The sequence below is a fragment of the Triticum aestivum genome, chromosome 1D, assembly GCF_018294505.1.
Source record: "Triticum aestivum cultivar Chinese Spring chromosome 1D, IWGSC CS RefSeq v2.1, whole genome shotgun sequence".
Classification (NCBI taxonomy): domain Eukaryota; kingdom Viridiplantae; phylum Streptophyta; class Magnoliopsida; order Poales; family Poaceae; genus Triticum; species Triticum aestivum.
The window spans coordinates 336,725,621-336,753,520 of record NC_057796.1 but is presented as its reverse complement, the minus strand read 5'-3'; the positions used below and the strand labels follow the sequence as shown (position 1 = coordinate 336,753,520).

The window sequence follows — 27,900 nt, the reverse complement described above, 5'->3', positions numbered from 1 at the left end:
ACGCTCTAGAAACTGCAGCTTTCACACTAAACAGGGTACCATCTAAGTCCGTAGATAAGACACCATATGAGATATGGACTGCGAAGAGTCACGGTTTGTCTTTTCTGAAAATTTGGGGATGTGAAGCATATGTCAAGCGACTCCAGTCGGATAAGCTCACACCCAAATCGGACAAGTGCATATTCGTGGGATATCCAAGGGAAACCTTGGGATATTACTTCTACAACCGTGAAGAGGGCAAAGTGTTTGCCGCTCGACATGGAGTTTTCCTTGAGAAAGAGTTTCTCAATCGAAAGGCTAGTGGGAGGACGGTCCGACTAGAAGAAATTCGAGATCCACACGGGGACGTTCCGGTAGGTGATACTGTCACACCGGAGTTAGTCAGGGAACCCGTAGTGGACTCGACACCGGTTCCACGGAGGTCGGAAAGGTTACGCAATTTGCATGACTGCAATGTGTTGTTCTTGGAGAACAACGAGCCGACTACGTATGCGGAAGCGATGGAGAGCCCTGATTCCGAGTTATGGCTTGAGGCCATGAGATCCGAATTAAAGTCCATGGATGACAATCAAGTTTGGAACTTGGTTGATCTGCCAGATGCCGTTCGAGCCATTGAGTGCAAGTGGATCTTTAAGAAGAAAACTAATATGGACGGAAATGTCACAGTCCATAAGGCTCGACTTGTTGCTAAAGGTTATCGACAAGTTCAAGGAGTTGACTACGATGAGACTTACTCACCGGTAGCGATGCCTAAATCAATTCGGATCATTCTTGCTATAGCGGCATATTTCGACTATGAAATATGGCAGATGGATGTCAAAACGGCTTTCCTTAATGGAAATTTAACCGAGGATGTGTATATGACACAACCAGAGGGTTTTGTCGATCCAAAGAAGTCTAGCATGGTATGCAAGCTTCAGAGATCCATTTATGGATTAAGGCAAGCATCTCGGAATTGGAACATTCGTTTTAATGAAGCTGTCAAAGATTTTGGCTTCATCAAGAATGACTGTGATCATTGTGTATTCAAGAAGGTCAGTGGGAGCTCAGTTGCATTTCTGATCTTATATGTGGATGACATATTATTGATTGGAAATGATGTTCAAAATGCTTGAATCTGTCAAGGACTCATTGAAAAATAGTTTTTCTATGAAGGACTTGGGAGAAGCAGCTTACATTTTGGGAATCAAGATCTATAGAGATAGATCGAGAAGGCTTATTGGATTAAGCCAGAGTGCGTATATTGACAAGGTGTTGAAGCGGTTCAACATGCAAGATGCCAAGAAAGGTTTCTTGCCCATGTCACATGGCATTAGTCTTAGCAAGACTCAGAGTCCTACGACTCCTGATGAGCGAAGACGCATGGATGGGATTCTGTATGCTTCGGCTGTTGGGTCCATCATGTATGCTATGGTATGTACTCGTCCCGATGTTAGTTTTGCTCTTAGCGTGGTGGGCAGATACCAGGCTGATCCAGGGGAGAGTCACTGGACAGTGGTTAATAATATCCTTAAGTACTTGAGAAGGACTAAGGATATGTTCCTGGTTTATGGAGGTGAGGATGAGCTCGTTGTAAATAGTTACACCGATGCTAGTTTCCAAACAGATAGGGATGATAGTCGATCGCAATCTGGGTTTGTGTTCATTCTGAACGGAGGAGCAGTGAGCTGGAGGAGCTCCAAGCAAGATACGGTAGCTGATTCTACAACAGAGGCTGAGTACATTGCGGCTTCTGAAGCTGCAAAAGAAGGTGTTTGGGTGAAGAATTTTATTTCTGATCTTGGTGTGGTTGAGGGCGCGTCTAATCCATTGGACCTCTATTGTGGTAATAGTGGTGCCATTGCGCAAGTCAAGGAACCACGGAACCATCATAAAACCCAACACATACTCAGGCGTTTTAACCTTATTCGCGACATTGTCGAAAGAGGTGATGTAAACATATGCAAGGTACACATGGATGCAAATGTTGTTGATCCATTGACGAAGCCTCTCCCACGTCCGAAGCATTCGGCGCACATGAGCTCCATGTGCATACGATGCCTAAATGATTGACTCTAGTGCAAGTGGGAGACTGTTGGAGATATGCCCTAGAGGCAATCATGTGATGATGATATTTTCCATATGTATTCATGAGTCCTTTGTATTGTCCTTGAACATCATCAATGATATGTATCAATAAGTATGTGACTTGTTTATGGAACTATGTATTGTATGATGATTGTTTTAATGGTCCCTGGTTGATAAGGTTATGCGGACACATATCCTTGACTAGTATACGACTCGTTTGATGACTATGTTTCACAAGTCATGTGCATGGAGATGCTAAACAGATAGTATGGGCTCGGGGATGGAGATCACCGAGCCGGACAGACCCACTTTGAGACGCAGCGAGATATAGTCATCTGTTAGTCTCAAGTGCAATGTCTATGCCATGTCCTAGACCTGAGGTCCCCGCATGTTCTCGGGATGAGGATCGACTCACTTAGGGTCTATCAAACGCTACTCCGTAACTGGGTAGTTATAAAGGTAGCTTTCAGGTGAGTCGTGAGACATGCCGCGAGACATGGTTGACCAAGATGGAATTTGCCCCTCCTATTTGGGGAGATATTCTCTGGGCCCTCTCGAGTGATCAGATTTCGAAAGCATGGCCATGCGACTTGGGTTAAGTGTTAACCCAGTTCGGGAATCTGTATCATGGTTTCGAGAAGAGAGGTCGAGCTAACACAAGGGTGACAAGTACTCGCCTTGATCTCGACAACAAATATCGTGAGGCAAAAGGAATGTTGCATATGCCACATTGTTGAGGTTCGTCAAACGACTTTACGCCCACATGGGAGTTGGCACGTTCTGCTAGGAGCCGCTACCAACTATCGACTCTGGTCATGTCCATGTGTACGTGAACCTATAGGGTCGCACACTTAAGGGGCTGCAGCCCATTCGGATTGGATCTGAGTGAAAAATGGATGTGGACTCCTAGTGGGCTCAAGTGTTGAGCCCACCTCGGAGGTCTATATAAAGGGGAGTGGGCACACCACTTAGGGTTGATCGGATTGAACCCTGGTTAGCCACTGCCACTCCCCATGCCCATGCCGCGCGACCGGACCTAGCAGTCCGCCGCTCGACGCTGCTCCCCGTACGTGTGGATACCTTGGAGGCATCGCATCTGCGGTGCTTGGACGAACCGTTCGAGGGAACCGCGAGGTGCCGTTCGCGGGAGATCATCGTTCACGGGTCTTCGCTGTTCGCGGGAGATCGGCAACGCGAGGAGGAGACGGCCCGGGAGATCGGCTACACGCATCACCAACTCTACTTCCGCTGTGGTGACTGCGCGTCTAGTGGTAAACCCGATCCCGTGATCTACTTCCAGCAGCATGATCTTGGGTGCGCAGTAGAAAATTTTATTTGGCGCTAGCGTAGCGTACCGCGTGTTCCAACATAAAGAACCAATCATGGAGCGGTATACCTTCTGATCGAACTCTTTACCATTGTCGTCGGGGCCCAATTGGCCTTTGGTTGGCATTGACGTCATGTACCCTTTGCAGTCCTACATTCCAAACTTCTTTAGGTAATCTTTGAGGTATTTCTGTTGTGATATGAAGATGCCCTTTCTCTGCCTACGGATTTGAAGACCAAGGAAGGATTTCAGCTCACCCATCATGGACATCTGATATTGCTCTTGCATCATATACCCAAACTCATCACTGTATTTCTTATCAGTGCAGCCGAAGATAATGTCGTCCACATAGATTTGGCATATGAACAGTTCACCATCATATGTATTCGTGAAGAGGGTGGGATCTAGAGAACCAGGTTTGAAGCCTTTGCTCTTCAGGAAGTCTTTGAGTGTGTCATACCAAGCGCGAGGTGCTTGTTTGAGGCCATACAGTGCCTTGTTGAGCTTGTATACCATGTCAGGACACTTTGGATCTTCAAAGCCAGGTGGTTGTGCAACATACACTTCTTCTTCAATTTTGCCGTTGAGAAAGGCACTCTTTACATCCATTTGGTACAAAAGAATGTTGTTGTAGTTGGCATAGGCTAGCAGTATGCGAATGGCTTCAAGCCTAGCCACAGGAGCAAAAGTTTCATCAAAGTCAGTCCCTTCAATCTGTGTGTAACCTTGAGCAACGAGACGAGCCTTGTTTCTGACAACTTTACCATGCTCATCTTGTTTGTTGTGATAGATCTATTTGGTGCCGATGATATTGTGCTTGCGAGGATCAGGACGCTTTACTAGCTCCCATACATTGTTCATCTCAAACTGTTGAAGCTCATCTTGCATAGCTTGAATCCATTCAGGTTCCATGAAGGCTTCATCAACTTTCTTGGGTTCAGATATAGAGACAAAGGCAAAGTTCCCACAGAAATTTGCTAGCTGTGTTGCTTTTGAACGAGTGAGTGGACCAGGTGCATTGATGCTATCAATTATCTTCTCAATCTGGACTTCATGTGCTACTCGAGGATGTACTGGACGAAGATTTTGCCCTTGCTGATCATTTTCTTCATCTTCAGTATTGGCTTCAGGCTAAGCATTGTCTTCATGTTGATTAGGTGCAGAAATGATGATTTCCTCTTCAGCCTGTTCCTCTGAAGGTATGATTTCTCCAGTACCCATAAGCTTGATAGATTCACTTGGTGTAGCTTCATCTAGCACATTTGGCAGGTGCTCTCTTTGCGAGCCGTTAGTCTCATCGAACCGCACATCCACAGTTTCAACCACTTTGTAGTGAAAGAGGCTGAAGACTCTGAAGGAGTGTGAATCCTTTCCGTAGCCAAGCATAAAACCTTCATGTGCTTTCGGTGCAATGCGGATCCTTGATCCAGCACCTAGCACCAAAGACTCTGAAATAGCTGACATTTGGCTTCTTACCAGTCAGGAGCTCATATGATGTCTTCTTCAGGAACTTGTGAAGATAAACACGGTTGATGATGTGGCATGCTATATCAATGGCTTCAGGCCAGAATTTCCTTGGAGTCTTGTACTCATCAAGCATCGTTCGTGCCATCTCAATGAGGGTTCTATTCTTGCGCTCCACGATGCCATTTTGCTGAAGTGTGTATGGAGCAGAGAACTCATGTGTGATGGCCAATGTATCAAGATAAGTGTCGAGGCCGGTGTTCTTGAATTTTGTGCCATTGTCACTTCTGGTGTGCTTGATCTTGATGCCATAGCTGATCATGGCATGATTGGAGAATCGTCTGAAGACATCCTGCACTTCAGTCTTGTAGAGAATTATGTGCACCCATGTATATCTTGAGTAATCATCAACAATGACGAAGCCATAGAGGCATGCAGTGGTAGTAAGGGTAGAGTAGTGAGTAGGGCCAAATAAGTCCATGTGAAGCAGCTCGAAGGGGCGTGTCGTTCTCATGATTGTCTTCGAGGGATGCTTGGCCCTATTCATCTTTCAGGCTTCACGGGCACCACACAGATGATCTTTCTTGAACTTGACGCCCTCGATGCCAATGACATGCTTCTTCTTCGCGAGAGTGTACAAGTTCCTCATGCCCGCATGCCCTCGCCTCCGATGCCAGAGCCAACACTCTGAAGCTTTTGCTAGAAGACATACGACAAGTTGTGGTCCTGCGGAGAAATCTACCATATACAGATCGTCTTTTTGATATCCTTCGAAGACTAGAGATTTGTCAGATTCCATAAGCACAAGGCAACGATATTTTCCAAATATCACAATCATGTTCAGATTGTTGGGGAACGTAGTAATTTCAAAATTTTCCTACACACACGCAAGATCATGGCGATGCATAGCAACGAGAGGGGAGAGTGTTGTCCACGTACCCTCATAGACCGAAAGCGGAAGCGTTAGCACAACGCGGTTGATGTAGTCGTACGTCTTCACGATCCGACCGATCAAGTACCGAACGCACGGCACCTCCGAGTTCAGCACACGTTCAGCCCGATGACGTCCCTCGAACTCCGATCCAGCCGAGTGTTGAGGGAGAGTTTCGTCAGCACGATGGCGTGGTGACGATGATGATGTTCTACCGACGCAGGGCTTCGCCTAAGCACCGCTACAGTATTATCGAGGTGGACTATGGTGGAGGGGGGCACCGCACACGGATAAAAGATCAAACGATCAATTGTTGTGTCTCTAGGGTGCCCCCCTGCCCCCGTATATAAAGGAGCAAGGGGGAGGTGCGGCCGGCCAGGAGGGGCGCGCCAGGTGGAGTCCTACTCCCACCGGGACTAGGACTCCCTCCCTTTCCTAGTTGGATTAGGAGTGGAGGGGAAAGAGGTGGAGGAGAGGAAGGAAAGGGGGGCGCCGCACCCCTCTCCTTGTCATATTCGGACTAGGGGGAGGGGCGCGCGGCCCTGCCCTGGCCGCCTCTCCTCTTCTCCACAAAGGCCCACTATGGCCCATTAAGCCCCCGAGGGGTTCCGGTAACCCCTCGATACTCCGGTAAAATCCCGATTTCACCCGGAACACTTCCGATATCCAAATATAGGCTTCCAATATATCAATCTTCATGTCTCGACCATTTCGAGACTCTTCGTCATGTCCGTGATCACATCCGGGACTCCGAACAACCTTCGGTACATCAAAACATATAAACTCATAATATAACTGTCATCGAAACGTTAAGCGTGCGGACCCTACGGGTTCGAGAACTATGTAGACATGACCGAGACACGTCTCCGGTCAATAACCAATAGCGGAACCTAGATGCTCATATTGGCTCCCACATATTCTACGAAGATCTTTATCGGTCAGACCGCATAACAGCATACATTGTTCCCTTTGTCATCGGTATGTTACTTGCCCGAGATTCGATCGTCGGTATCTCAATACCTAGTTCAATCTCGTTACCGGCAAGTCTTTTTACTCATTCCGTAATACATCATCCCACAACTAACTCATTAGTTGCAATGCTTGCAAGGCTTAAGTGATGTGCATTACCGAGAGGGCCCAGAGATACCTCTCCGACAATCGGAGTGACAAATCCTAATCTCGAAATACGCCAACCCAACAAGTACCTTCGGAGACACCTGTAGAGCACCTTTATAATCACCCAGTTACGTTGTGACGTTTGGTAGCACACAAAGTGTTCCTCCGGTAAACGGGAGTTGCATAATCTCATAGTCATAGGAACATGTATAGGTCATGAAGAAAGCAATAGCAACATACTAAACGATCGAGTGCTAAGCTAACGGAATGGGTCAGGTCAATCACATCATTCTCCTAATGATGTGATCCCGTTAATCAAATGACAACTCATGTCTATGGCTAGGAAACATAACCATCTTTGATCAACGAGCTAGTCAAGTAGAGGCATACTAGTGACACTCTGTTTGTCTATGTATTCACACAAGTATTATGTTTCCGGTTAATACAATTCTAGCATGAATAATAAACATTTATCATGATATAAGGAAATAAATAATAACTTTATTATTGCCTCTAGGGCATATTTCCTTCAGTCTCCCACTTGCACTAGAGTCAATAATCTAGATTACACAGTAATGATTCTAACACCCATGGAGCCTTGGTGCTGATCATGTTTTGCTCGTGGAAGAGGCTTAGTCAACGGGTCTGCAACATTCAGATCCGTATGTATCTTGCAAATTTCTATGTCTCCCACCTGGACTAAATCCCGGATGGAATTGAAGCGTCTCTTGATGTGCTTGGTTCTCTTGTGAAATCTGGATTCCTTCGCCAAGGCAATTGCACCAGTATTGTCACAAAAGATTTTCATTGGACCCGATGCACTAGGTATGACACCTAGATCGGATATGAACTCCTTCATCCAGACTCCTTCATTTGCTGCTTCCGAAGCAGCTATGTACTCCGCTTCACACGTAGATCCCGCCACGACGCTTTGTTTAGAACTGCACCAACTGACAGCTCCACCGTTTAATGTAAACACGTATCCGGTTTGCGATTTAGAATCGTCCGGATCAGTGTCAAAGCTTGCATCAACGTAACCATTTACGATGAGCTCTTTGTCACCTCCATAAACGAGAAACATATCCTTAGTCCTTTTCAGGTATTTCAGGATGTTCTTGACCGCTGTCCAGTGATCCACTCCTGGATTACTTTGGTACCTCCCTGCTAGACTTATAGCAAGGCACACATCAGGTCTGGTACACAGCATTGCATACATGATAGAGCCTATGGCTGAAGCATAGGGAACATCTTTCATTTTCTCTCTATCTTCTGCAGTGGTCGGGCATTGAGTCTTACTCAACTTCACACCTTGTAACACAGGCAAGAACCCTTTCTTTGCTTGATCCATTTTGAACTTCTTCAAAACTTTGTCAAGGTATGTGCTTTGTGAAAGTCCAATTAAGTGTCTTGATCTATCTCTATAGATCTTGATGCCCAATATATACGCAGCTTCACCGAGGTCTTTCATTGAAAAACTCTTATTCAAGTATCCCTTTATGCTATTCAGAAATTCTATATCATTTCCAATCAGCAATATGTCATCCACATATAATATTAGAAATGCTACAGAGCTCCCACTCACTTTCTTGTAAATACAGGCTTCTCCAAAAGTCTGTACAAAACCAAATGCTTTGATCACACTATCAAAGCGTTTATTCCAACTCCGAGAGGCTTGCACCAGTCCATAAATGGATCGCTGGAGCTTGCACACTTTGTTAGCTCCCTTTGGATCGACAAAACCTTCTGGTTGCATCATATACAACTCTTCTTCCAGAAATCCATTCAGGAATGCAGTTTTGACATCCATTTGCCAAATTTCATAATCATAAAATGCGGCAATTGCTAACATGATTCGGACAGACTTAAGCATCGCTACGGGTGAGAAGGTCTCATCGTAGTCAATCCCTTGAACTTGTCGAAAACCTTTTGTAACAAGTCGAGCTTTATAGACAATAACATTACCGTCAGCGTCAGTCTTCTCCTTGAAGATCCATTTATTCTCAATTGCTTGCCGATCATCGGGCAAGTCAACCAAAGTCCACACTTTGTTCTCATACATGGATCCCATCTCAGATTTCATGGCCTCAAGCCATTTCGCGGAATCTGGGCTCACCATCGTTTCTTCATAGTTCATAGGTTCGTCATGGTCTAGTAGCATAACCTCCAGAACAGGATTACCGTACCACTCTGGTGCGGATCTTACTCTGGTTGACCTACGAGTTCAGTAACAACTTGATCTGAAGTTCCATGATCATCATCATTAACTTCCTCACTAATTGGTGTAGGTGTCGCAGAAACCGGTTTCTGCGATGAACTACTTTCCAATAAGGGAGCAGGTACAATTACCTCATCAAGTTCTACTTTCCTCCCACTCACTTCTTTCGAGAGAAACTCCTTCTCCAGAAAGATTCAGAATTTAGCAACAAAAGTCTTGCCTTCGGATCTGTGATACAAGGTGTACCCAACAGTCTCCTTTGGGTATCCTATGAAGAGACATTTCTCCGATTTGGGTTCGAGCTTATCAGGTTGAAGTTTTTTCACATAAGCATCGCAGCCCCAAACTTTAAGAAACGACAACTTTGGTTTCTTGCCAAACCACATTTCATAAGGCGTCGTCTCAACGGATTTTGATGGTGCCCTATTTAACGTGAATGCGGCCGTCTCTAAAGCATAACCCCAAACGATAGCGGTAAATCAGTAAGAGACATCATAGATCGCACCATATCTAGTAGAGTACGATTACGACGTTCGGACACACCATTACGCTGTGGTGTTCCGGGTGGCGTGAGTTGCGAAACTATTCCGCATTGTTTCAAATGAAGACCAAACTCATAACTCAAATATTCTCATCCACGATCAGATCGTAGAAACTTTATTTTCTTGTTACGATGATTTTCAACTTCACTCTGAAATTCTTTGAACTTTTCAAATGTTTCAGACTTATGTTTCATTAAGTAGATATACCCATATCTGCTTAAATCATCTGTGAAGGTGAGAAAATAACGATATCCGCCACGAGCCTCAACATTCATCGGACCACATACATCTGTATGTATGATTTCCAACAAATCTGTTGCTCTCTCCATAGTTCCGGAGAACGGCGTTTTAGTCATCTTGCCCATGAGGCACGGTTCGCAAGTACCAAGTGATTCATAATCAAGTGGTTCCAAAAGTCCATCAGTATGGAGTTTCTTCATGCGCTTTACACCGATATGACCTAAACGGCAGTGCCACAAATAAGTTGCACTATCATTATCAACTCTGCATCTTTTGGCTTCAATATTATGAATATGTGTATCACTACTATCGAGATTCAACAAAAATAGACCACTCTTCAAGGGTGCATGACCATAAAAGATATTACTCATATAAATAGAACAACCATTATTCTCTGATTTAAATGAATAACCGTCTCGCATCAAACAAGATCCAGATATAATGTTCATGCTTAACGCTGGCACCAAATAACAATTATTTAGGTCTAAAACTAATCCCGAAGGTAGATGTAGAGGTAGCGTGCCGACCGCGATCACATCGACTTTGGAACCATTTCCCACGCGCATCGTCACCTCGTCCTTAGCCAATCTTCGCTTAATCCGTAGCCCCTGTTTCGAGTTGCAAATATTAGCAACAGAACCAGTATCAAATACCCAGGTGCTACTGCGAGCATTAGTAAGGTACACATCAATAACATGTATATCACATATACCTTTGTTCACCTTGCCATCCTTCTTATCCGCCAAATACTTGGGGCAGTTCCGCTTCCAGTGACCAGTCTGCTTGCAGTAGAAGCACTCAGTCTCAGGCTTAGGTCCAGACTTGGGTTTCTTCTCCTGAACAGCAACTTGCTTGCTGTTCTTCTTGAAGTTCCCCTTCTTCTTCCCTTTGCCCTTTTTCTTGAAACTGGTGGTCTTATTGACCATCAACACTTGATGCTCCTTTTTGATTTCTACCTCCGCAGCCTTTAGCATTGCGAAGAGCTCGGGAATCGTCTTATCCATCCCTTGCATGTTATAGTTCATCACGAAGCTCTTGTAGCTTGGTGGCAGTGATTGGAGAATTCTGTCAATGACGCTATCATCCGGAAGATTAACTCCCAGTTGAATCAAGTGATTGCAGTACCCAGACATCTTGAGTATATGCTCACTGACAGAACTATTCTCCTCCATCTTGCAGCTGTAGAACTTATTGGAGACTTCATATCTCTCAATCCGGGCATTTGCTTGAAATATTAACTTCAACTCCTGGAACATCTCATATGCTCCATGACGTTCAAAACGTCGTTGAAGTCCCGGTTCTAAGCCGTAAAGCATGGCACATTGAACTATCGAGTAGTCATCAGCTTTGCTCTGCCAGACGTTCTTAACGTCGTCAGTTGCATCAGCAGCAGGCCTGGCACCCAGCGGTGCTTCCAGGACGTAATTCTTCTGTGCAGCAATGAGGATAATCCTCAAGTTACGGACCCAGTCCGTGTAATTGCTACCATCATCTTTCAACTTTGCTTTCTCAAGGAACGCATTAAAATTCAACGGAACAACAGCACGGGCCATCTATCTACAATCAACATAGACAAGCAAGATACTATCAGGTACTAAGTTCATGATAAATTTAAGTTCAATTAATCATATTACTTAAGAACTCCCACTTAGATAGACATCCCTCTAATCCTCTAAGTGATCACGTGATCCATATCAACTAAACCATGTCCGATCATCACGTGAGATGGAGTAGTTTCAACGGTGAACATCACTATGTTGATCATATCTACTATATGATTCACGCTCGACCTTTCGGTCTCCGTGTTCCGAGGCCATATCTGTTATATGCTAGGCTCGTCAAGCTTAACCTGAGTATTCCGCGTGTGCAACTGTTTTGCACCCGTTGTATTTGAACGTAGAGCCTATCACACCCGATCATCACGTGGTGTCTCAGCACGAAGAACTTTCGCAACGGTGCATACTCAGGGAGAACACTTATACTTTGATAATTTAGTGAGGGATCATCTTATAATGCTACCGTCAATCAAAGCAAGATAAGATGCATAAAAGATAAACATCACATGCAATCAATATAAGTGATATGATATGGCCATCATCATCTTGTGCTTGTGATCTCCATCTCCGAAGCACCGTCATGATCACCATCGTCACCGGCGCGACACCTTGATCTTCATCGTAGCATCGTTGTCGTCTCGCCAATCTTATGCTTCTACGACTATCGCTACCGCTTAGTGATAAAGTAAAGCATTACAGGGCGATTGCATTGCATACAATAAAGCGACAACCATATGGCTCCTGCCAGTTGCCGATAACTCGGTTACAAAACATGATCATCTCATACAATAAAATTTAGCATCATGTCTTGACCATATCACATCACAACATGCCCTGCAAAAACAAGTTAGACGTCCTCTACTTTGTTGTTGCAAATTTTACGTGGCTGCTACGGGCTTAGCAAGAACCGTTCTTACCTACGCATCAAAACCACAACGATAGTTTGTCAAGTTGGTGCTGTTTTAACCTTCGCAAGGACCGGGCGTAGCCACACTCGGTTCAACTAAAGTTGGAGAAACTGACACCCGCCAGCCACCTGTGTGCAAAGCACGTCGGTAGAACCAGTCTCGCGTAAGCGTACGCGTAATGTCGGTCCGGGCCGCTTCATCCAACAATACCGCCGAACCAAAGTATGACATGCTGGTAAGCAGTATGACTTATATCGCCCACAACTCACTTGTGTTCTACTCGTGCATATGACATCTACGCATAAAACCTGGCTCGGATGCCACTGTTGGGGAACGTAGTAATTTCAAAAAATTTCCTACGCACACGCAAGATCATGGTGATGCATAGCAACGAGAGGGGAGTGTTGTCCACGTACCCTCGTAGACCGAAAGCGGAAGCGTTAGCACAACGCGGTTGATGTAGTCGTACGTCTTCACGATCCGACCGATCAAGTACCGAACGCACGGCACCTCCGAGTTCAGCACACGTTCAGCCCGATGACGTCCCTCGAACTCCGATCCAGCCGAGTGTTGAGGGAGAGTTTCGTCAGCACGACGGCGTGGTGACGATGATGATGTTCTACCGACGCAGGGCTTCGCCTAAGCACCGCTACAGTATTATCGAGGTGGACTATGGTGGAGGGGGGCACCGCACACGGCTAAAACATCAAACGATCAATTGTTGTGTCTCTAGGGTGCCCCCTGCCCCCGTATATAAAGGAGCAAGGGGGAGGTGCGGCCGGCCAAGAGGGGCGCGCCAGGTGGAGTCCTACTCCCGCCGGGAGTAGGACTCCCTCCCTTTTCCTAGTTGGATTAGGAGTGGAGGGGAAAGAGGTGGAGGAGAGGAAGGAAAGGGGGGGCGCCGCCCCCCTCTCCTTGTCCTATTCGGACTAGGGGGGAGGGGTGCGCAGCCCTGCCCTGGCCGCCTCTCCTCTTCTCCACAAAGGCCCACTATGGCCCATTAAGCCCCCGGGGGGTTCCGGTAACCCCTCGGTACTCCGGTAAAATCCCGATTTCACCCGGAACACTTCCGATATCCAAATATAGGCTTCCAATATATCAATCTTCATGTCTCGACCATTTCAAGACTCCTCGTCATGTTCGTGAGCACATCCGGGACTCCGAACAACCTTCGGTACATCAAAACATATAAACTCATAATATAACTGTCATCGAAACGTTAAGCGTGGACCCTACGGGTTCGAGAACTATGTAGACATGACCGAGACACGTCTCCGGTCAATAACCAATAGCGGAACCTGGATGCTCATATTGGCTCCCACATATTCTACGAAGATCTTTATCGGTCAGACCGCATAACAACATACGTTGTTCCCTTTGTCATCGGTATGTTACTTGCCCGAGATTCGATCATCGGTATCTCAATACCTAGTTCAATCTCGTTACCGGCAAGTCTCTTTACTCGTTCTGTAATACATCATCCCACAACTAACTCATTAGTTGCAATGCTTGCAAGGCTTAAGTGATGTGCATTACCGAGAGGGCCCAGAGATACCTCTCCGACAATCGGAGTGACAAATCCTAATCTCGAAATACGCCAACCCAACAAGTACCTTCGGAGACACCTGTAGAGCACCTTTATAATCACCCAGTTACGTTGTGACATTTGGTAGCACACAAAGTGTTCCTCCGGTAAACGGGAGTTGCATAATCTCATAGTCATAGGAACATGTATAAGTCATGAAGAAAGCAATAGCAACATACTAAACGATCGAGTGCTAAGCTAACGGAATGGGTCAAGTCAATCACATCATTCTCCTAATGATGTGATCCCGTTAATCAAATGACAACTCATGTCTATGGCTAGGAAACATAACCATCTTTGATCAACGAGCTAGTCAAGTAGAGGCATACTAGTGACACTCTGTTTGTCTATGTATTCACAAGTATTATGTTTCCTGTTAATACAATTCTAGCATGAATAATAAACATTTATCATGATATAAGGAAATAAATAATAACTTTATTATTCCTCTAGGGCTTATTTCCTTCACAGATCACAAAGCGAGACAGACATTAAGTTGAAACCAAGGGATTCAACAAGCATCACTTTATCCATGTGTCGATCCTTTGAGATTGCAACTCTACCTAGACCCAATACCTTGCTTTTACCAGTGTCAGCAAATGTGATGTGACTTTTGTCAGACGGACGTAGAGTTGAATCCATAAGAAGACTTCGATCTCCAGTCATGTGATTAGTGCATCCACTATCCATAATCCACTCAGAAGCCTTCGGAGCTGTACCCTACAGTGCAGTTTGGGGGATAGGCTTCACGAAGAGAAGTGTGAAGCATAAACATTTGACGAACAAGCATACTATCAAAGTTCAAATCCTTGTTAGGGTCAATAGGATCATTGTCAAGAAATCCTGGGACGAAATGCATAGTAAGGTCATTTTGGCACTTTATCTTGCGTCCCACAAGATGTTTTAGGTCCCCAGCATTAGTGCCTAAAGCTTTTGATTTTCGGCTGGAGACCTTTCCCTGCAAAAGAGAGTTAATTCTTCTTAACCACCCACATCTTCAGGGGTGGCTTAGAAGCAATGAGTCTAAGTGCAGCATCTGAGAACTTTGGCTTTGGAGCCCTAGCAAATAGCTTTGCAGGAGGTGAATAATACTCAAGAATAAGCAGAAAAATTCTTGGTCTTATGAACATAGCGGTTTGAACAAACGCGCTCATATTCATAAGTCTGAGTATGGTTTCCCTGCAAAACATTGGCATTAGGGTGACCCTAGTGGGTCCTCTGTCTGTATGAAGCCTTTGGACCATATGAAGCCTTTGGTCTGGGGTTTGTCCTCTTCTCAGGTGGTGTCATGACGACATTCACAGGAAGCTTCTCAAGACAACTTTTGGGCACCCCGGATCTTCTTCAAAGGTGGTCCATTCCTGCAGTTAGTACCAATATACCTGGCAAACACTTCACCATTCTGATTCTTAAATAGTTTATAATTTGCATCAAAGGATTCATCAATGATAATAGGATTAGCACAAGTGAAGCCAGATAAGGTAGATGGATCCACTGAAGGTCCCTTTGCAGCAACCCATGTGGTTTTGGGGTACTGCTCAGGCTTCCAGTAAGAACCATCGACATTCATTTTCCTCTCGAACCCAACACCCTCTTTCCTAGGGTTTCAGTTCAGAATCTGTTTCTTGAGGACATCACATAGTGTCTGATGCCCTTTGAGGCTTTTGTACATGCCTGTTTCAAGCAATGTCTTCAACCTAGCATTCTCATCAGCAATAGTAGTGGTATCCTCAGAAGAGGGGTTAGAAACCACATCAGCAGTTGAAGATATTGCAACAGTAGCAGCAGTAGAACATCCAGCAACAGAGACAGCATTATCACGCTCAAGACATTTTAAACAGGGTGGCTCAAAGTCTTCATGAGCGGAACTGATCTGTTGAGCGCGAAGTGAATCGTTCTCCTTTTGAAGATCTTCATGAGACGCTCTCAGATTCTCAAGTTCTTGCTTCCTTTGAAGATAATCATAGGAAAGCTTCTCATGAGTAGCTGAGAGAGTTTCATGACGACTTTCAAGTTCTTCGTACTTAACATGAAGATTTTTTATGTCTTCAGTTAAGGACTGAGTTCGATTCATTTCCGCGTCCAACAGGTCATCGCTTTGTCTAGCAACTTTTGAATATGTTCCATAGCAGTTTGTTGTTTAGTTGTAATTTTAGCAAGTGTTTTGTAGCTAGGTTTGGATTCATTTTCAGAGTCATCTTCACTAGATGTTTGAAAGTAAGCATCGCGTGAGTTTACCTTGGCACCACGTGCCATGAAGCAGTAGGTAGGAGAAGATGGCTCGGGTTCGGGAGTCATTGTTTTGAGTGACTCTTTGAATTCGAGGAACCAGGGGTCCTAATGTGTTCGATGACCTTCATAAACATCAGAGATCCAGTCCCATATAAGCTTTGCATTGCAGAGATGCATGATGCGCCTGAACTCGTCTCTGCACAGGCATGAGCATATAACCGCCTTTGCCTTGATATCCTGTAGAGTGTATTTCTGAATATCGTCAGCGTTCGCCATCTTGCATTAAGTCGGTGAGACCAATCTTTGTGACAGTCCAAAGCTCACTGTCCATCGCAAGGAGGCGCTTCCTCATCATAGCCTTCCATTTGGGATAATCATGACTATCAAAAATGGGGCACGTAGCGGAGACCATGATTCTCCCTTCAGTCGACATAGCTAAAACTCCAGGTGGTTAAACCGAATCACACAGAACAAGGGAGCACCTTGCTCTGATACCAATTAAAAGTTTCTAGTTATCGACTAGAGAGGGGGTGAATAGGCGATTTTTATAAAAGTCTTCAAAACACGAGGTCTTTGAAGACAAACAGATGAAATAAACCTACTAATATGTAGCGGAAGATAGACTACACTAGACAAGCCATAGTCAAGTAAGCAATGTAATGAAAGTACAAAGACTATCAGCAGCTAGGCAGTATGGATCGGGATGGAAGACAGTATGAAGCCAAACAGTAAATAGTCTTCACACAGTGAAGTCAATCAGATTAGACAAGCAAGCAATGACTTCATGAAGACAAACTAAAAAGTAAAGGGAAGTGGGGGATAGAACCAGTTGCTTGGTGGAGACAAGGATTTGGTAGACCAGTTCCAGTTGCTGTGACAACTGTACGTCTGGTTAGGGAGGCTGAGATTTAACTCAGAAGACCGCGTCTTCACCTTATTCCCCTTGAGCTAAGGACACCCAGTCCTCGCTCAGTCACTCTGGTAAGTCTTCAAGGTAGACTTCCAAACCTTCACAGACTTCGTTCACCGGCGATTCACAATGACTCTTGGATGCTCAGAACGCGACGCCTAACCGGCAGGAGGATTCACAGTCCTCAAGTGTAACAAGTCTTCAGGTCACGCGGACAGAAAGACTTCAATGATGCCTAACACTCTTTGGCTATGGGTGTTTTGGGCTTTGTCCTCGCAAGGATCTCCCTCTCAAATGCTTCGGAGGTGGGTTGCTCTCAAACGACAAAAGTCGTGCACTAACTCCGAGCAGCCACCAATTTATGGTGTAGGGGGTGGGCTATTTATAGCCAGGAGGCAACCCGACCAGATATGTCTGAAATGACCCTGGGTCACTAAGGAACCAACACGTGTCCAACGGTCGGATTTCAAACACACGCGGCAGCTTTACTTGGGCTACAAGCAAAGCTGACTCATCCAACTCTGGATAAGATTTGCTCTCATTGTCTTCGCTCGAAGACATAGGATTTTGGTTGAGCATCACATCAGTCACTCTGACATTGTTCACTTGGACCCCACTTAACAGTACGGTGGTTCCTATGACTCAACAAGGAAGAAAAGGAAACTACGAAACAACTATGTCTTCGCACTCCATAGTCTTCAAGTGAATGTCTTCACGTGTCATAATCTTCATCGTGAATGTCTTCACGAACCACCATTGTCTTCAAAGTCTTCACACATTTTTAGGGGTCATCTCTGTTAGGTAAACCGAATCAATAAGGGATTACTACCTGTGTTATCCTGCAATTCTCACAAACACATTAGTCCCTCAACCAAGTTTGTTGTCAATACTCCAAAACCAACTAGGGGTGGCACTAGATGCACTTACAGGCGACCGCATCAACTAACTCGCTACCGACTTGCAACAATCCGAGCTACGTACAAGAGACTACCTCAACCACAAGCTCCTCACACAAATGGACGAGATCGAAGCAAGGATGTCTACTCAAATGGAGGAACTTCGTACCTTGTTGGTCAACCGTTCTTCTACATCTTCATCATATTCACGACGGCACCATTCAAGCCGCCATTCATCGTACGCCTGTTCGGAAGCAAGCTCCAACACGACAAGATCAACACGACCATCAAGATGGTGATGCCCTTCGACAAGAGCAACAACGCCGTGAGGAACAAGCCCTTGAAGCACAACGTGGCCTCAATGAAGCAACCCAAGCCGTCCACGCACGCAACCGGGAACAAGACGAGGCCATCCGCCGAGAGCGCCAAGAAGAAGTCGCCCCGTCTTGAGGAGCGCCAAGAGATGAGGAACCGTGCAAGAATTTCACGACCTCAACAACAAAACAATCAAGAGGAGCACGAGGAGCAAGCGGCTGAACACCCTCCACCACGACAAGAGCGTCATCACCCTCGACAACAGCACAATGAGGAGCAACACTACGGCAAGCTCAAGTTCACCATGCCCAAGTTCTCCGGAAGCAACGATCCTGAAGATTACCTTTCATGGGCATTGACGCTCGACAAAATCTTTCGCTTGCACAACTATGAAGAGGAAAAGAAGATTGCCATGTCATCGCTTGAGTTTCAAGACTGTGGCCATTGAGGTGCAAATTTTCATCCTATTTGCACACATCTAAGGAGCTCGTGGCAAAAACGGGAAAATCGGTCCGAACAATGCGTGAACAGTAATCTTACTCACATAGCCGAATTTTGTCTTCTTTGTCGCGCGCTCCTCGAATGTCCAAACTTCATCAAATTTTGCACGAACATCATGCACACGAGCATCTTGCCCCTCCAAAAAAAACCCAGCGTTCTACTGGAATCCTACCGTTAGAACTGAGTCATGCGTAGGCGTACATGTGCTTGTGCGTGGACTGCCATGCTCTTTGTGGATAAAAAAAGGACAGCATGTTCCAATCTCTTGATCGGATCCTACTTCCTAAGGTTATGTATAGTACGGGACTACGGGGAGGCATATGCATGGCCTTGCTGCAGTCTCCATGCCTAGTTGTGCGGATGCATGCATGGGCGATGGATCAAACTCATCAACACCGACCTCCCGTACACACATATATATGCACCAAACTATCGGGATCACCCAAATCTCATGGTATGTAGGCGACTAGGAGTACAAGCGATTATCCCTCCTACGATCTTATCAAATCAAACGTCAAACGGAGTACGCGAGGGTACGGAGTTAGCGTACGCATGAATCAAGGTCCTTCTAATCTCCTAGGATCCCATCATCCGTTCACGCGCCCGAGCCGACTAGGTTCGCCGTTCGCGTCGGCCACGCCGACGCCCGTACGTCTCGCAAAGCTCACCACATGCCACCCACGTCGCCACGCCGCCGCCGCGCGCGCTCTCTACGCGTCAACCACGACCAGGAAGAGCCCGAGACGCCCCGCCTCGCGCGCGGGCGCATGTGCCGGCCGGCGAGCGCGTGCATGGGCGCGAGCTCGCTCGGTCGGTCGATCGGGCACGTCGCGCACCCCAGCCCCGTGGCCTCCGGGTGCCGCCGGCCGCGGGAGGCAGCAGCCGCCGATCGGTGACAAGGACAAAGGGGACAAGGCGAGCAGAAATCATGTGCCAACTTTCTGGCGCCCTTTCCCGTTGAAGAATAGAAAGGTCACCGTGGGATCCAGGCCGCCGTTTGTGCGCTGATCATCTGCCTGGCTGCCGTCGATTACTCAATCATTGATGCGTCGATTGATTGCAGCTACGGCGGTCTGGTTGGGGTCTTGCTGTCAAGCAGGAAGCCTTGTCTCGGTGCGTACTTGGCGTGATGTGGCATGACATGGAGCTCAGCTCAGGCCGGCCGGAGGCTTGTCAATCTATAGGGGCTGCTGGGACGGGTGAGCGGTGAGGTGACACGTATGGAGCAGCGAATCCTTGTCAGCCCAGATAGGGATTTCCTGTTGATGATGATAAGGATTGTTCGAGTCTCTAATAGAAGTATTGGACAGGAGTAGGGTGTAGAGAGGGCTCGGCACTCAGCATTCAGGATAAGGCTTTGTGCTTGATGTCACCGTCGCGAAATTCACGGTAAAGTTGAAGAGAGATTCTTGCACGCTGGACGATAAAAGGAGGGCAGGAAGATAACGTATATGTCCATGTCACTGTCGAAAGACACGGAAAAGTTTGAGGTGATATGAACCTTTTCATGCTTCCTTGGATCTGAGATCCAATGGCCATGGGCCGAGATTCTGGGCTTGTCCGTAAATGTCGGATCCTAGAGGACTTTTTTGCAAACATGCAGGAGCTCAGCATGCGACCGTCTCATCTCAGATCCAAAGGCTCTGAGAAGCCCGTATCTAGGGGTGGATTAACGAGCAGCTTGGCTCGTTAAGCTCGTACTCGTTAAGCTCATGCTCGTTAAGGCTCGGCTTGGTAAGCTTGTTAAGATTAACGAGCATAACCCTGCTCGTCTCGGCTCGTTTGAAGCTCCTTAAGCTCATGAGCGCTCGTTAACAAGTTATAATGTGTTATGATATACATGATGAATGTGTAAGTGTGGTTTTCAAGATGAAATATGGTGACTACAAAAAAAATGAACTAGTTTATTGCCTCATATGTCGATTAGATTGAATAGATGAGCTGAGGTGCTATAAAAAGTTTGTCATGTAAGATAAAAATATATGTTTGTGTTGTTACTAACGAGCTTAACGAGCTACTCGTGAAACTCGTTACCTATTCGTTAAGCTTACTGAAATCAATGATTGGTTCTATTCATTAATAAGCGAGCTACGAGTTTAACGAGCCAAACTATTCGAGCGCTCATTAAGCTCGCGAGCTACGAGTTTTTGGTCCAACCCTACCCGTATAATGGAAGTATGGAAAGCTTCGTATCACCAGAAATTTTCCCCGAAAGACACAGTGAGCTACTCAGAGTCAGACGGCGGAAAGCAACAAGATGATTTTGAACTGTTGATATCCAAAATCTACTACTCTTATAAAAAACCGAATTGGTGATGATGGTGTGCCTGCCATCTTGTAATATAGACCGTCTGATCTATATCTGACGGATAAAGAGCAAACTATGACAATTTTACAAAAGATATCCGCACCTCTCTCCACATTTACAGATAAGGCCTTGCCTCGTTCATCTTTATCTCCCACAAGATAAACTACTCGTACATATGCATCTTGATGTTCCATGCAACGCATGGGCATTTTGCTAGTTATAAACATAAATGCTACTCTCTCTCTGAATTTTTATAAGATCGTTTAGATCTAGAGTAATGATCTTATAAAAATATACAGAGGAAGTACTAATCATGCGTGTTTGGTTTCCAATCTGGTACCCAACGTCTGATTTCTTTTTCCACAAAAAGGATCACATTTACTATAGAAGTTCACCAACAGTACAAGGCATATGAAACATAATAAAACTTACATCAAGATTATAAGACCACTGAACGACCACTACTGCCGTCAGAACAAGCCGCCAACACGCCGATCTTTTATTGGAGACGGCTTAACATTATCAATGACAACTAAAACACCGACGGAGCTATGTACAGCTCTGGAGGTGGCTGTGGCCCCCCAACTTTGTACCAAACAGTGAGGAAAATTTTCGAGGAGGGGCTTAGACTAGAACTTTTTTTAGCATTTTGCACCCTCAAACACTTATGTTTTAGACTTGCCCCCGCCCCTCCCCCCAACAGTTTCTACCTGGCTCCGTCACTGGCTGGGAAGTCTTCGTACACGTGCCCCTAAAAATCAGCGTGTTGGAGTCGCAGTCGTCGCGTTGAACCCTTGCATAAATCTGAGGTACCTAATACCAAATCTCGTTACATGACAAAAACCCCTAACATCCCAATGAGACGGCAGGAGACACAAATATTTAAGAGGTGAGCTTATATATTAAACAAGTAGTAGTAGTACTCCTTGTACTAAATCAGCGACACTAAAATATGAAACAGAGGGACTACTCCAGATTATATATTTTCTAAGCACCTATAAAAGAGGAGATTGGATTGCTAGATAAAATTAAGATGCTCACACTAAAATATGAAACAGAGGGACTACTCCTTGTATCGCACTGCATGTCCTAACTAGACTTTTTTCCACAAAGAAATAATGCATGCTTTCACCGGCAAGAAGAAAGTACTAATACATGCTTTCAAAAAGCTTCAGAGCAGAGCTAGTCACTGGTTCAACTGTTAACTATTGTTATGGCTGATAAGAGATTCAGACCACCAGGCAGCAGAACATGTTCATAAAAAACATACGCAACAGGAAGATCATATCTTAAAATGCTACACTTCCTATTCGGCGCGAGTAAGAACCCAAGATATATATAGTCTATATATATAGCTTGTTTTTTTTTACGCGTCAACAGCGGGCTTACGCCTACCTGAACTTTATTACCAATTGAGGAGCGGTTACACGAGAACAGAGTTACAGACAGGGGTAAGAGAGAAGAAATTACAAAGCATAGAGAAAAAGGTCTATAATCTCTCAGATAGACGAAACAACGTAGAGGCCCAGTCATTTAGTAATTCCCGTTTCTGAATATTATTGCAGCGATTAGCCCAGAGGGTCTGGTAAGTCAGGATCACGGTTGCGAACATGTAGTTAATCAAGACCTCTCAGTTAATCAACTGCGTATACTCTTATCTACATGAGTCAGTTATACTCAGTTACAGGTGGGCAATCTCTGCAACTTTTTCCTTGCCCTTGTCCTCCTTTAGGCCAGGTACAGGGAAATCTTCCTCCGGCTGGCGGTGCCAGCGATAATTGCAGGCTTCGATCCAGCGGGGGTGGAGCAAAAACTTCTTGTGTTTGACAGCCCAGCGGGCCTTCTCCGTTCCGGCATGCACGGCGACCACATGCGTAACGCTGGGATCCACCTCCGAGCAGCAGACGGCGCCCAGCTGCTCGGCCATCTTCCACATTATCTGATGCTGCGGCCGGCAATCGGACGGGAACACTCGACTGAAGACCAGTTTGCAGCCCTGCAGTACTTCCTGCCGCATCCTCTTGATTACCTATAAGGAGATGCGTAAGCACACGCAACAATATAGTCACCAAACAAAAATCTACAACAACAAATGAGACCATGTCACAGACACGGTCAAAACCTACCGGTCTTACGTCTCGAGAAGAAAGAGCAGTTCCAACACCCTACAGAAGAGATAGTGCAGAAGCAAATGGTTAAACGCTTACAGAGGTTTATGCACAAAGACTGTAAAGCAACAGGATGATAAACTCTGATAAAACTGCAAGTAGCCTACCAAGTCAAAGAAAATCGTGTGTATGCGCTTCAGGACATCCAGAATTGTAGCCAGAGCACCATCGCTCTCCCTTTCATCCTGCATCAACTCTGACAAAGATTGGCCGCTATGTCGACAGCTCGCAGCGAAATAATGATATCTCTCCATCAGAATCAGGTTTTCTTTATGCTTCTGCCAGACCTGAAAAAAAGGTACCATTTAGCGATAAACTAAATGACATCAATGAGAAATCTTGTAAAACTGGCAACGAATGATTATACTGAAGTCTTCATGTGGAACCAACCAACTTAGCGATAAACTAAATGCATACCAAACATGTTCACCAAATAAAAACACTTACATACTCAGTGTCATCAAGAACCACTGCAAGACTGTCAGCTCCAGGAACCACATCAAGACCTTTCTGGTGCTGCTGAGTGCAGTCAGAGTTAGAAATCACTTTTGAATCAAAATAGACATTGCCAGGGTCAAGAAGCTTTGCTATTTCGATTGCATAAGCCTTGAAACCCATGGTGTAGATATACATCTCAAACATATTGCTTGCTTCTTCCAAAAATTTACGGACAAAGGGTCTCAACTTTGTAAGCATACACATCCCTTGTAAGGTGAACAAGCTTCTGTCTGGATCATCTGCATTTAGGGAACGTCAGTGGTTTACCACAAGTATATACATTATTACTGGATAAGTAACAAAAGGTTTCAACAAGAATGAAAGCAAGTAAGTTGAGGTGGGAGAAAACAACTACATTGTATAAAACGGAAGTCTGACATACAGTGGAACTAAGTACTGCAAGACAGCTACTTTCGTCGTATAAAAAGTGTTGATTTTATACTATCATCATCAGTCTACTCATTGACGTCAACAAAACAATTGAAAGGTTGACCCGTAGATAACAGCAATACGAAGTGGTGCAAACTGCATCAAACCCACTATTGTATGAAAATAAGCAATGATGAGGCACCAAAGATGACTATCTTCCTGGAAAATACTCCCTCCTCCCAAAATAAGCGTTAGTACAAAGTTAGTACAAAGTTAGTACAAAGTTGAGTCACTTATTTTGGGATGGGAGTACAAATCTAAACAGAGAGAATAACCATGACCAACGATATGACATTAACTATCCCTTTTTATGGTGTCACTCTATCTGATGGGTGATGGCACAAAATTGTTGGTTAATACTTCAAGGAAAATCTAAGATCATATACTTTTTGTCAAGCCACTTTGATCACTGATTCGGACATAAAGTATCCGTACATGTTACAAATTTGCAATGTGGTGAAACGAGTGAACAACAAATCTATCATTTCCATTCTCTGAAAATATTGAATAATTTCAAATATATTAGTGGAAAACTGAAATGAGATGATTTCACTCAAAGCAGAGTCACATCTATTTTGCAGAGGCAGTGCCGCCATGTTCACATTCATAAAATATCACACCGTGTATAGAAACAGCTAAGAGTTCTCAAAATTTAATGCAAATAGATACAACTTACTTTTTGATGCAGCAGATTGAATTCCCAGGTCCATCTCAGCAGCAGAAATATCATGGAGTCTGGTTGAGTTAATCAATGTATGATCCAAATCTAAAATAAGCACCAGTTTTCTTTCACGCAACAGATTCTTCACTTCAGATCCACTTAGCCTGTCCATTTCTGAATTACTTAGCCTCAAACCCTGCATTTAAATAGTGGTTCAGAATCCAAGAAAACACTGAAGGTACTTTGCAAGGATAAGTAGAAACGGTGATATAATTCTGAAAATCTCAGAATATATTAGAATAACATTGGTTTCAAGATGGGTGATTATGACTTACGCAAGGGAAATGCAATAAAGAAACACCATTATACCTCACATGTTTACAGAGAGAGTCGGAGGTTTATGTACATACCTCAGCGATGTAACCAAAAGGGACTCCTGTAAAATCTTCTTCGTCTTGGTTTTTCCCGCATATATAGCAAAGTCCACCAATAAATCCAGTATGTGGAGGACATATCTTGATTTGAGCATCTTTAACTGAGCCTGCTACAACATGTGTTCAATAATTCCACATATCTTGCCATATCATGCACATTCAATACTCAAGATATGATAAACTGAGCCGAATCCAGAATGCAGTAGAAGTAATATTTCCTTTCATTTTTTTAACACCTCATAAACCATGGTAGGATGTATGATAAGAAACTTGTCAAACAGAAGGCCTAATGAAATACAGAAACATACGTGACATCATATGTGCATTATACGGAGTGGCAAGATTTAGTTAGACAAGCAAGTCAAAGGCTGAGAGCCTGAGATCGCATAAGTACCCATGAGCCTACAGAACTCACTGACAATTATCATAACATATACCCCTTACGGAATGGAGTCTGTAAACTTACAGTTGCATTCAAACTGAAGATCTCATATAAAAAATAAATTTAACACCACAATCTATGTACATGAGCTACTAAAGTTCAATGGCTGCAGAACAAGACTAAGGGGCTCCTTTGGTTCCAAGCCACAACTTGCCACACCTCAACTTAGGCAAGTTTGACCAAGTTAGGTGTGTGTTAAGTTCATGCCACAACTAAGGCACAGTTCTTTTATTAGCAGTAAACCCCACATTTCATAGATACAAAAAGTGTGGCTAAGAATTTGAGCACCTCAAGTAAGGCATGTGTGGCAAAATAGTGTGGCAATATGTGGCAAAGATAGTCACAATCCAAACAGGCCCTAACAAGCATACCAATGGCATCTTCTTCAGGCCTTGTTGCTGTTCCTTGATCTTGGTGCTGTTCCGCCACTCTACACCTTTTGTGACTGCACATTTAATGCAGTTGACAGTAGCCAGATTCAGTCCTTCATCCACAAATACATACCATTGCAACCTCAGTGCATTGAACCACTTTATGCAGCAATTTTCAGGATGAACGAACTTTATGTAAGTACCCACAATACTTGCTCACGGCAACCCTATCATGTCACATTTTCCTTCAAATTGTTTTTGCGAATGAATGACTGAACACAATTTAGATAGATATTTAACAAAATAAGATCAAGTATTAATCATAACTTCATGGATTGTACCTAGACCTGTTGGGATGATGTTGGCAGAGCCAACATCATTTCCACTGAATAATATACAAAAGTGTCTGTTTTGTCATCTGAAGCTTCAGGTGGTGTTAAGACACATCAGATTTACTACCATGTTTAGCCATAACTTCATCTTATAAACCCATTTGCTAACGATGGGAGGGCGGAGGTACCTTCCCTGCCCTACGGCATCTAGTTCGAGCACCAAATCCTCCTCATCCTCCTCCGCTTCGTCGTCGCTGGGTGACCCAGGGGGCTCGCCACGGGAGGCGGAGTCAGCGGCAGAGGCGAGCTCGAGCTCCGCGTCCAGGATGTCGGCGAAATCGTCGCCTTCGCTGAGGGAAGGCAGGGACGGCGACGGTGACTCGGCGGCGACGCTCATGATCGAAGCCGCGAGGTGAGGGCGACCGGGGTAGGGAGCAATTTGGGTGGGTGGGTGGGGACTTGGGAGAAGGAAGTAAGACTTGGAATATGGGGTCGCGGCACCCGCAGCAAGGCGGCTGCCGTTGAACGTCGGTTAGGACTGGCCCAGGTTCGTGCAAAATGTTCTCTTCAGTTTTTTTCTCTCGCATGTTATATCACTTTAAGTCTCACTCGACTGAGAACTAGCTACACCGGTTTCGATTCGTTTGTCGTTCGGTTCATAGAGAATCTGTTTCATTGAACTATTTATGTTTTTTATTCTTTGAGCTTTTTCTTTATTCTTTGAGCTTTTTTAACACGGTACAGATGCAAACGCTTATATACATGCGCATACACTCATCCCTATGAACACACACGCACATCCTAAGGCTGGTTGTAATGGAGAGTATCATATATTAGTATCATAGATACTAGTATATGATACTATCTCCGTAATACACAATATTATAAGTTAGTATCTTAGGTTGTCTTATTAATTTCATGCATGACACAAAGTAGTACAACATTTAATATGATACGGTATCATGATATGATACCACACCCTGTCTTTCCTCATTTAATTGTGTGCCACATCATCCAAAAAGTCTACTTGGCATGCATGATACTGCTTATGATACTCCCATTATGACCAGCCCTATCCTATGAGCATCTTCGAAAGACCGAGCCAGCATATCATCCTGAAATTTACGAAATTACCGTAGGCGCCTCGTCATTGACGGGAACGTCTCCTCCCATTGAATGCGCATCGCCGAAAATACTGAAATAAATCCAGGAATAACTGCGAGCACCAGGACTTCTTTTTAGGGAAGACCATCATGGCTAGTTTTATTAACTCAACAAAATGTTTACATCATCGGCTAGTTTACCGAGGAGGAAACTAGGGGGATCACCATCCCAAATACTAGAAACTTTATTATAAAAACTAAATTGAGCTAGCTCATGAGCAACACTATTAGCCTCTCTAAAACAATGCATAAAATTGACCTTCCCTACATCCGTAGCCAAGTCTAAGAT

The 27,900-nt window shown here is 44.8% G+C and overlaps 1 protein-coding gene across 4 annotated transcripts; it reads right to left on the bottom strand.

The window, feature by feature from the left end:
- Positions 1-22,498: 22,498 nt before the first annotated feature.
- Positions 22,499-26,892, bottom strand: LOC123181883 (RNA polymerase II C-terminal domain phosphatase-like 4). 4 transcript variants are annotated; one of them, XM_044594291.1, is made up of 8 exons: positions 26,637-26,892; positions 26,117-26,229; positions 25,280-25,413; positions 24,885-25,065; positions 23,729-24,018; positions 23,389-23,568; positions 23,240-23,278; positions 22,499-23,142 (listed from the first exon to the last, which is right to left on the bottom strand). In XM_044594291.1, the coding sequence occupies exons 2-8, from the start codon at positions 26,196-26,198 to the stop codon at positions 22,795-22,797; spliced, it is 1,254 nt and encodes a 417-aa protein (XP_044450226.1). In that variant the 5' UTR covers positions 26,199-26,229; positions 26,637-26,892; the 3' UTR covers positions 22,499-22,794. The 4 variants fall into 4 exon arrangements, with proteins under 4 accessions (XP_044450226.1, XP_044450227.1, XP_044450224.1 ...); XM_044594292.1 differs by having other exon boundaries at positions 25,280-25,410; XM_044594289.1 differs by having other exon boundaries at positions 26,117-26,190.
- Positions 26,893-27,900: the final 1,008 nt, after the last annotated feature.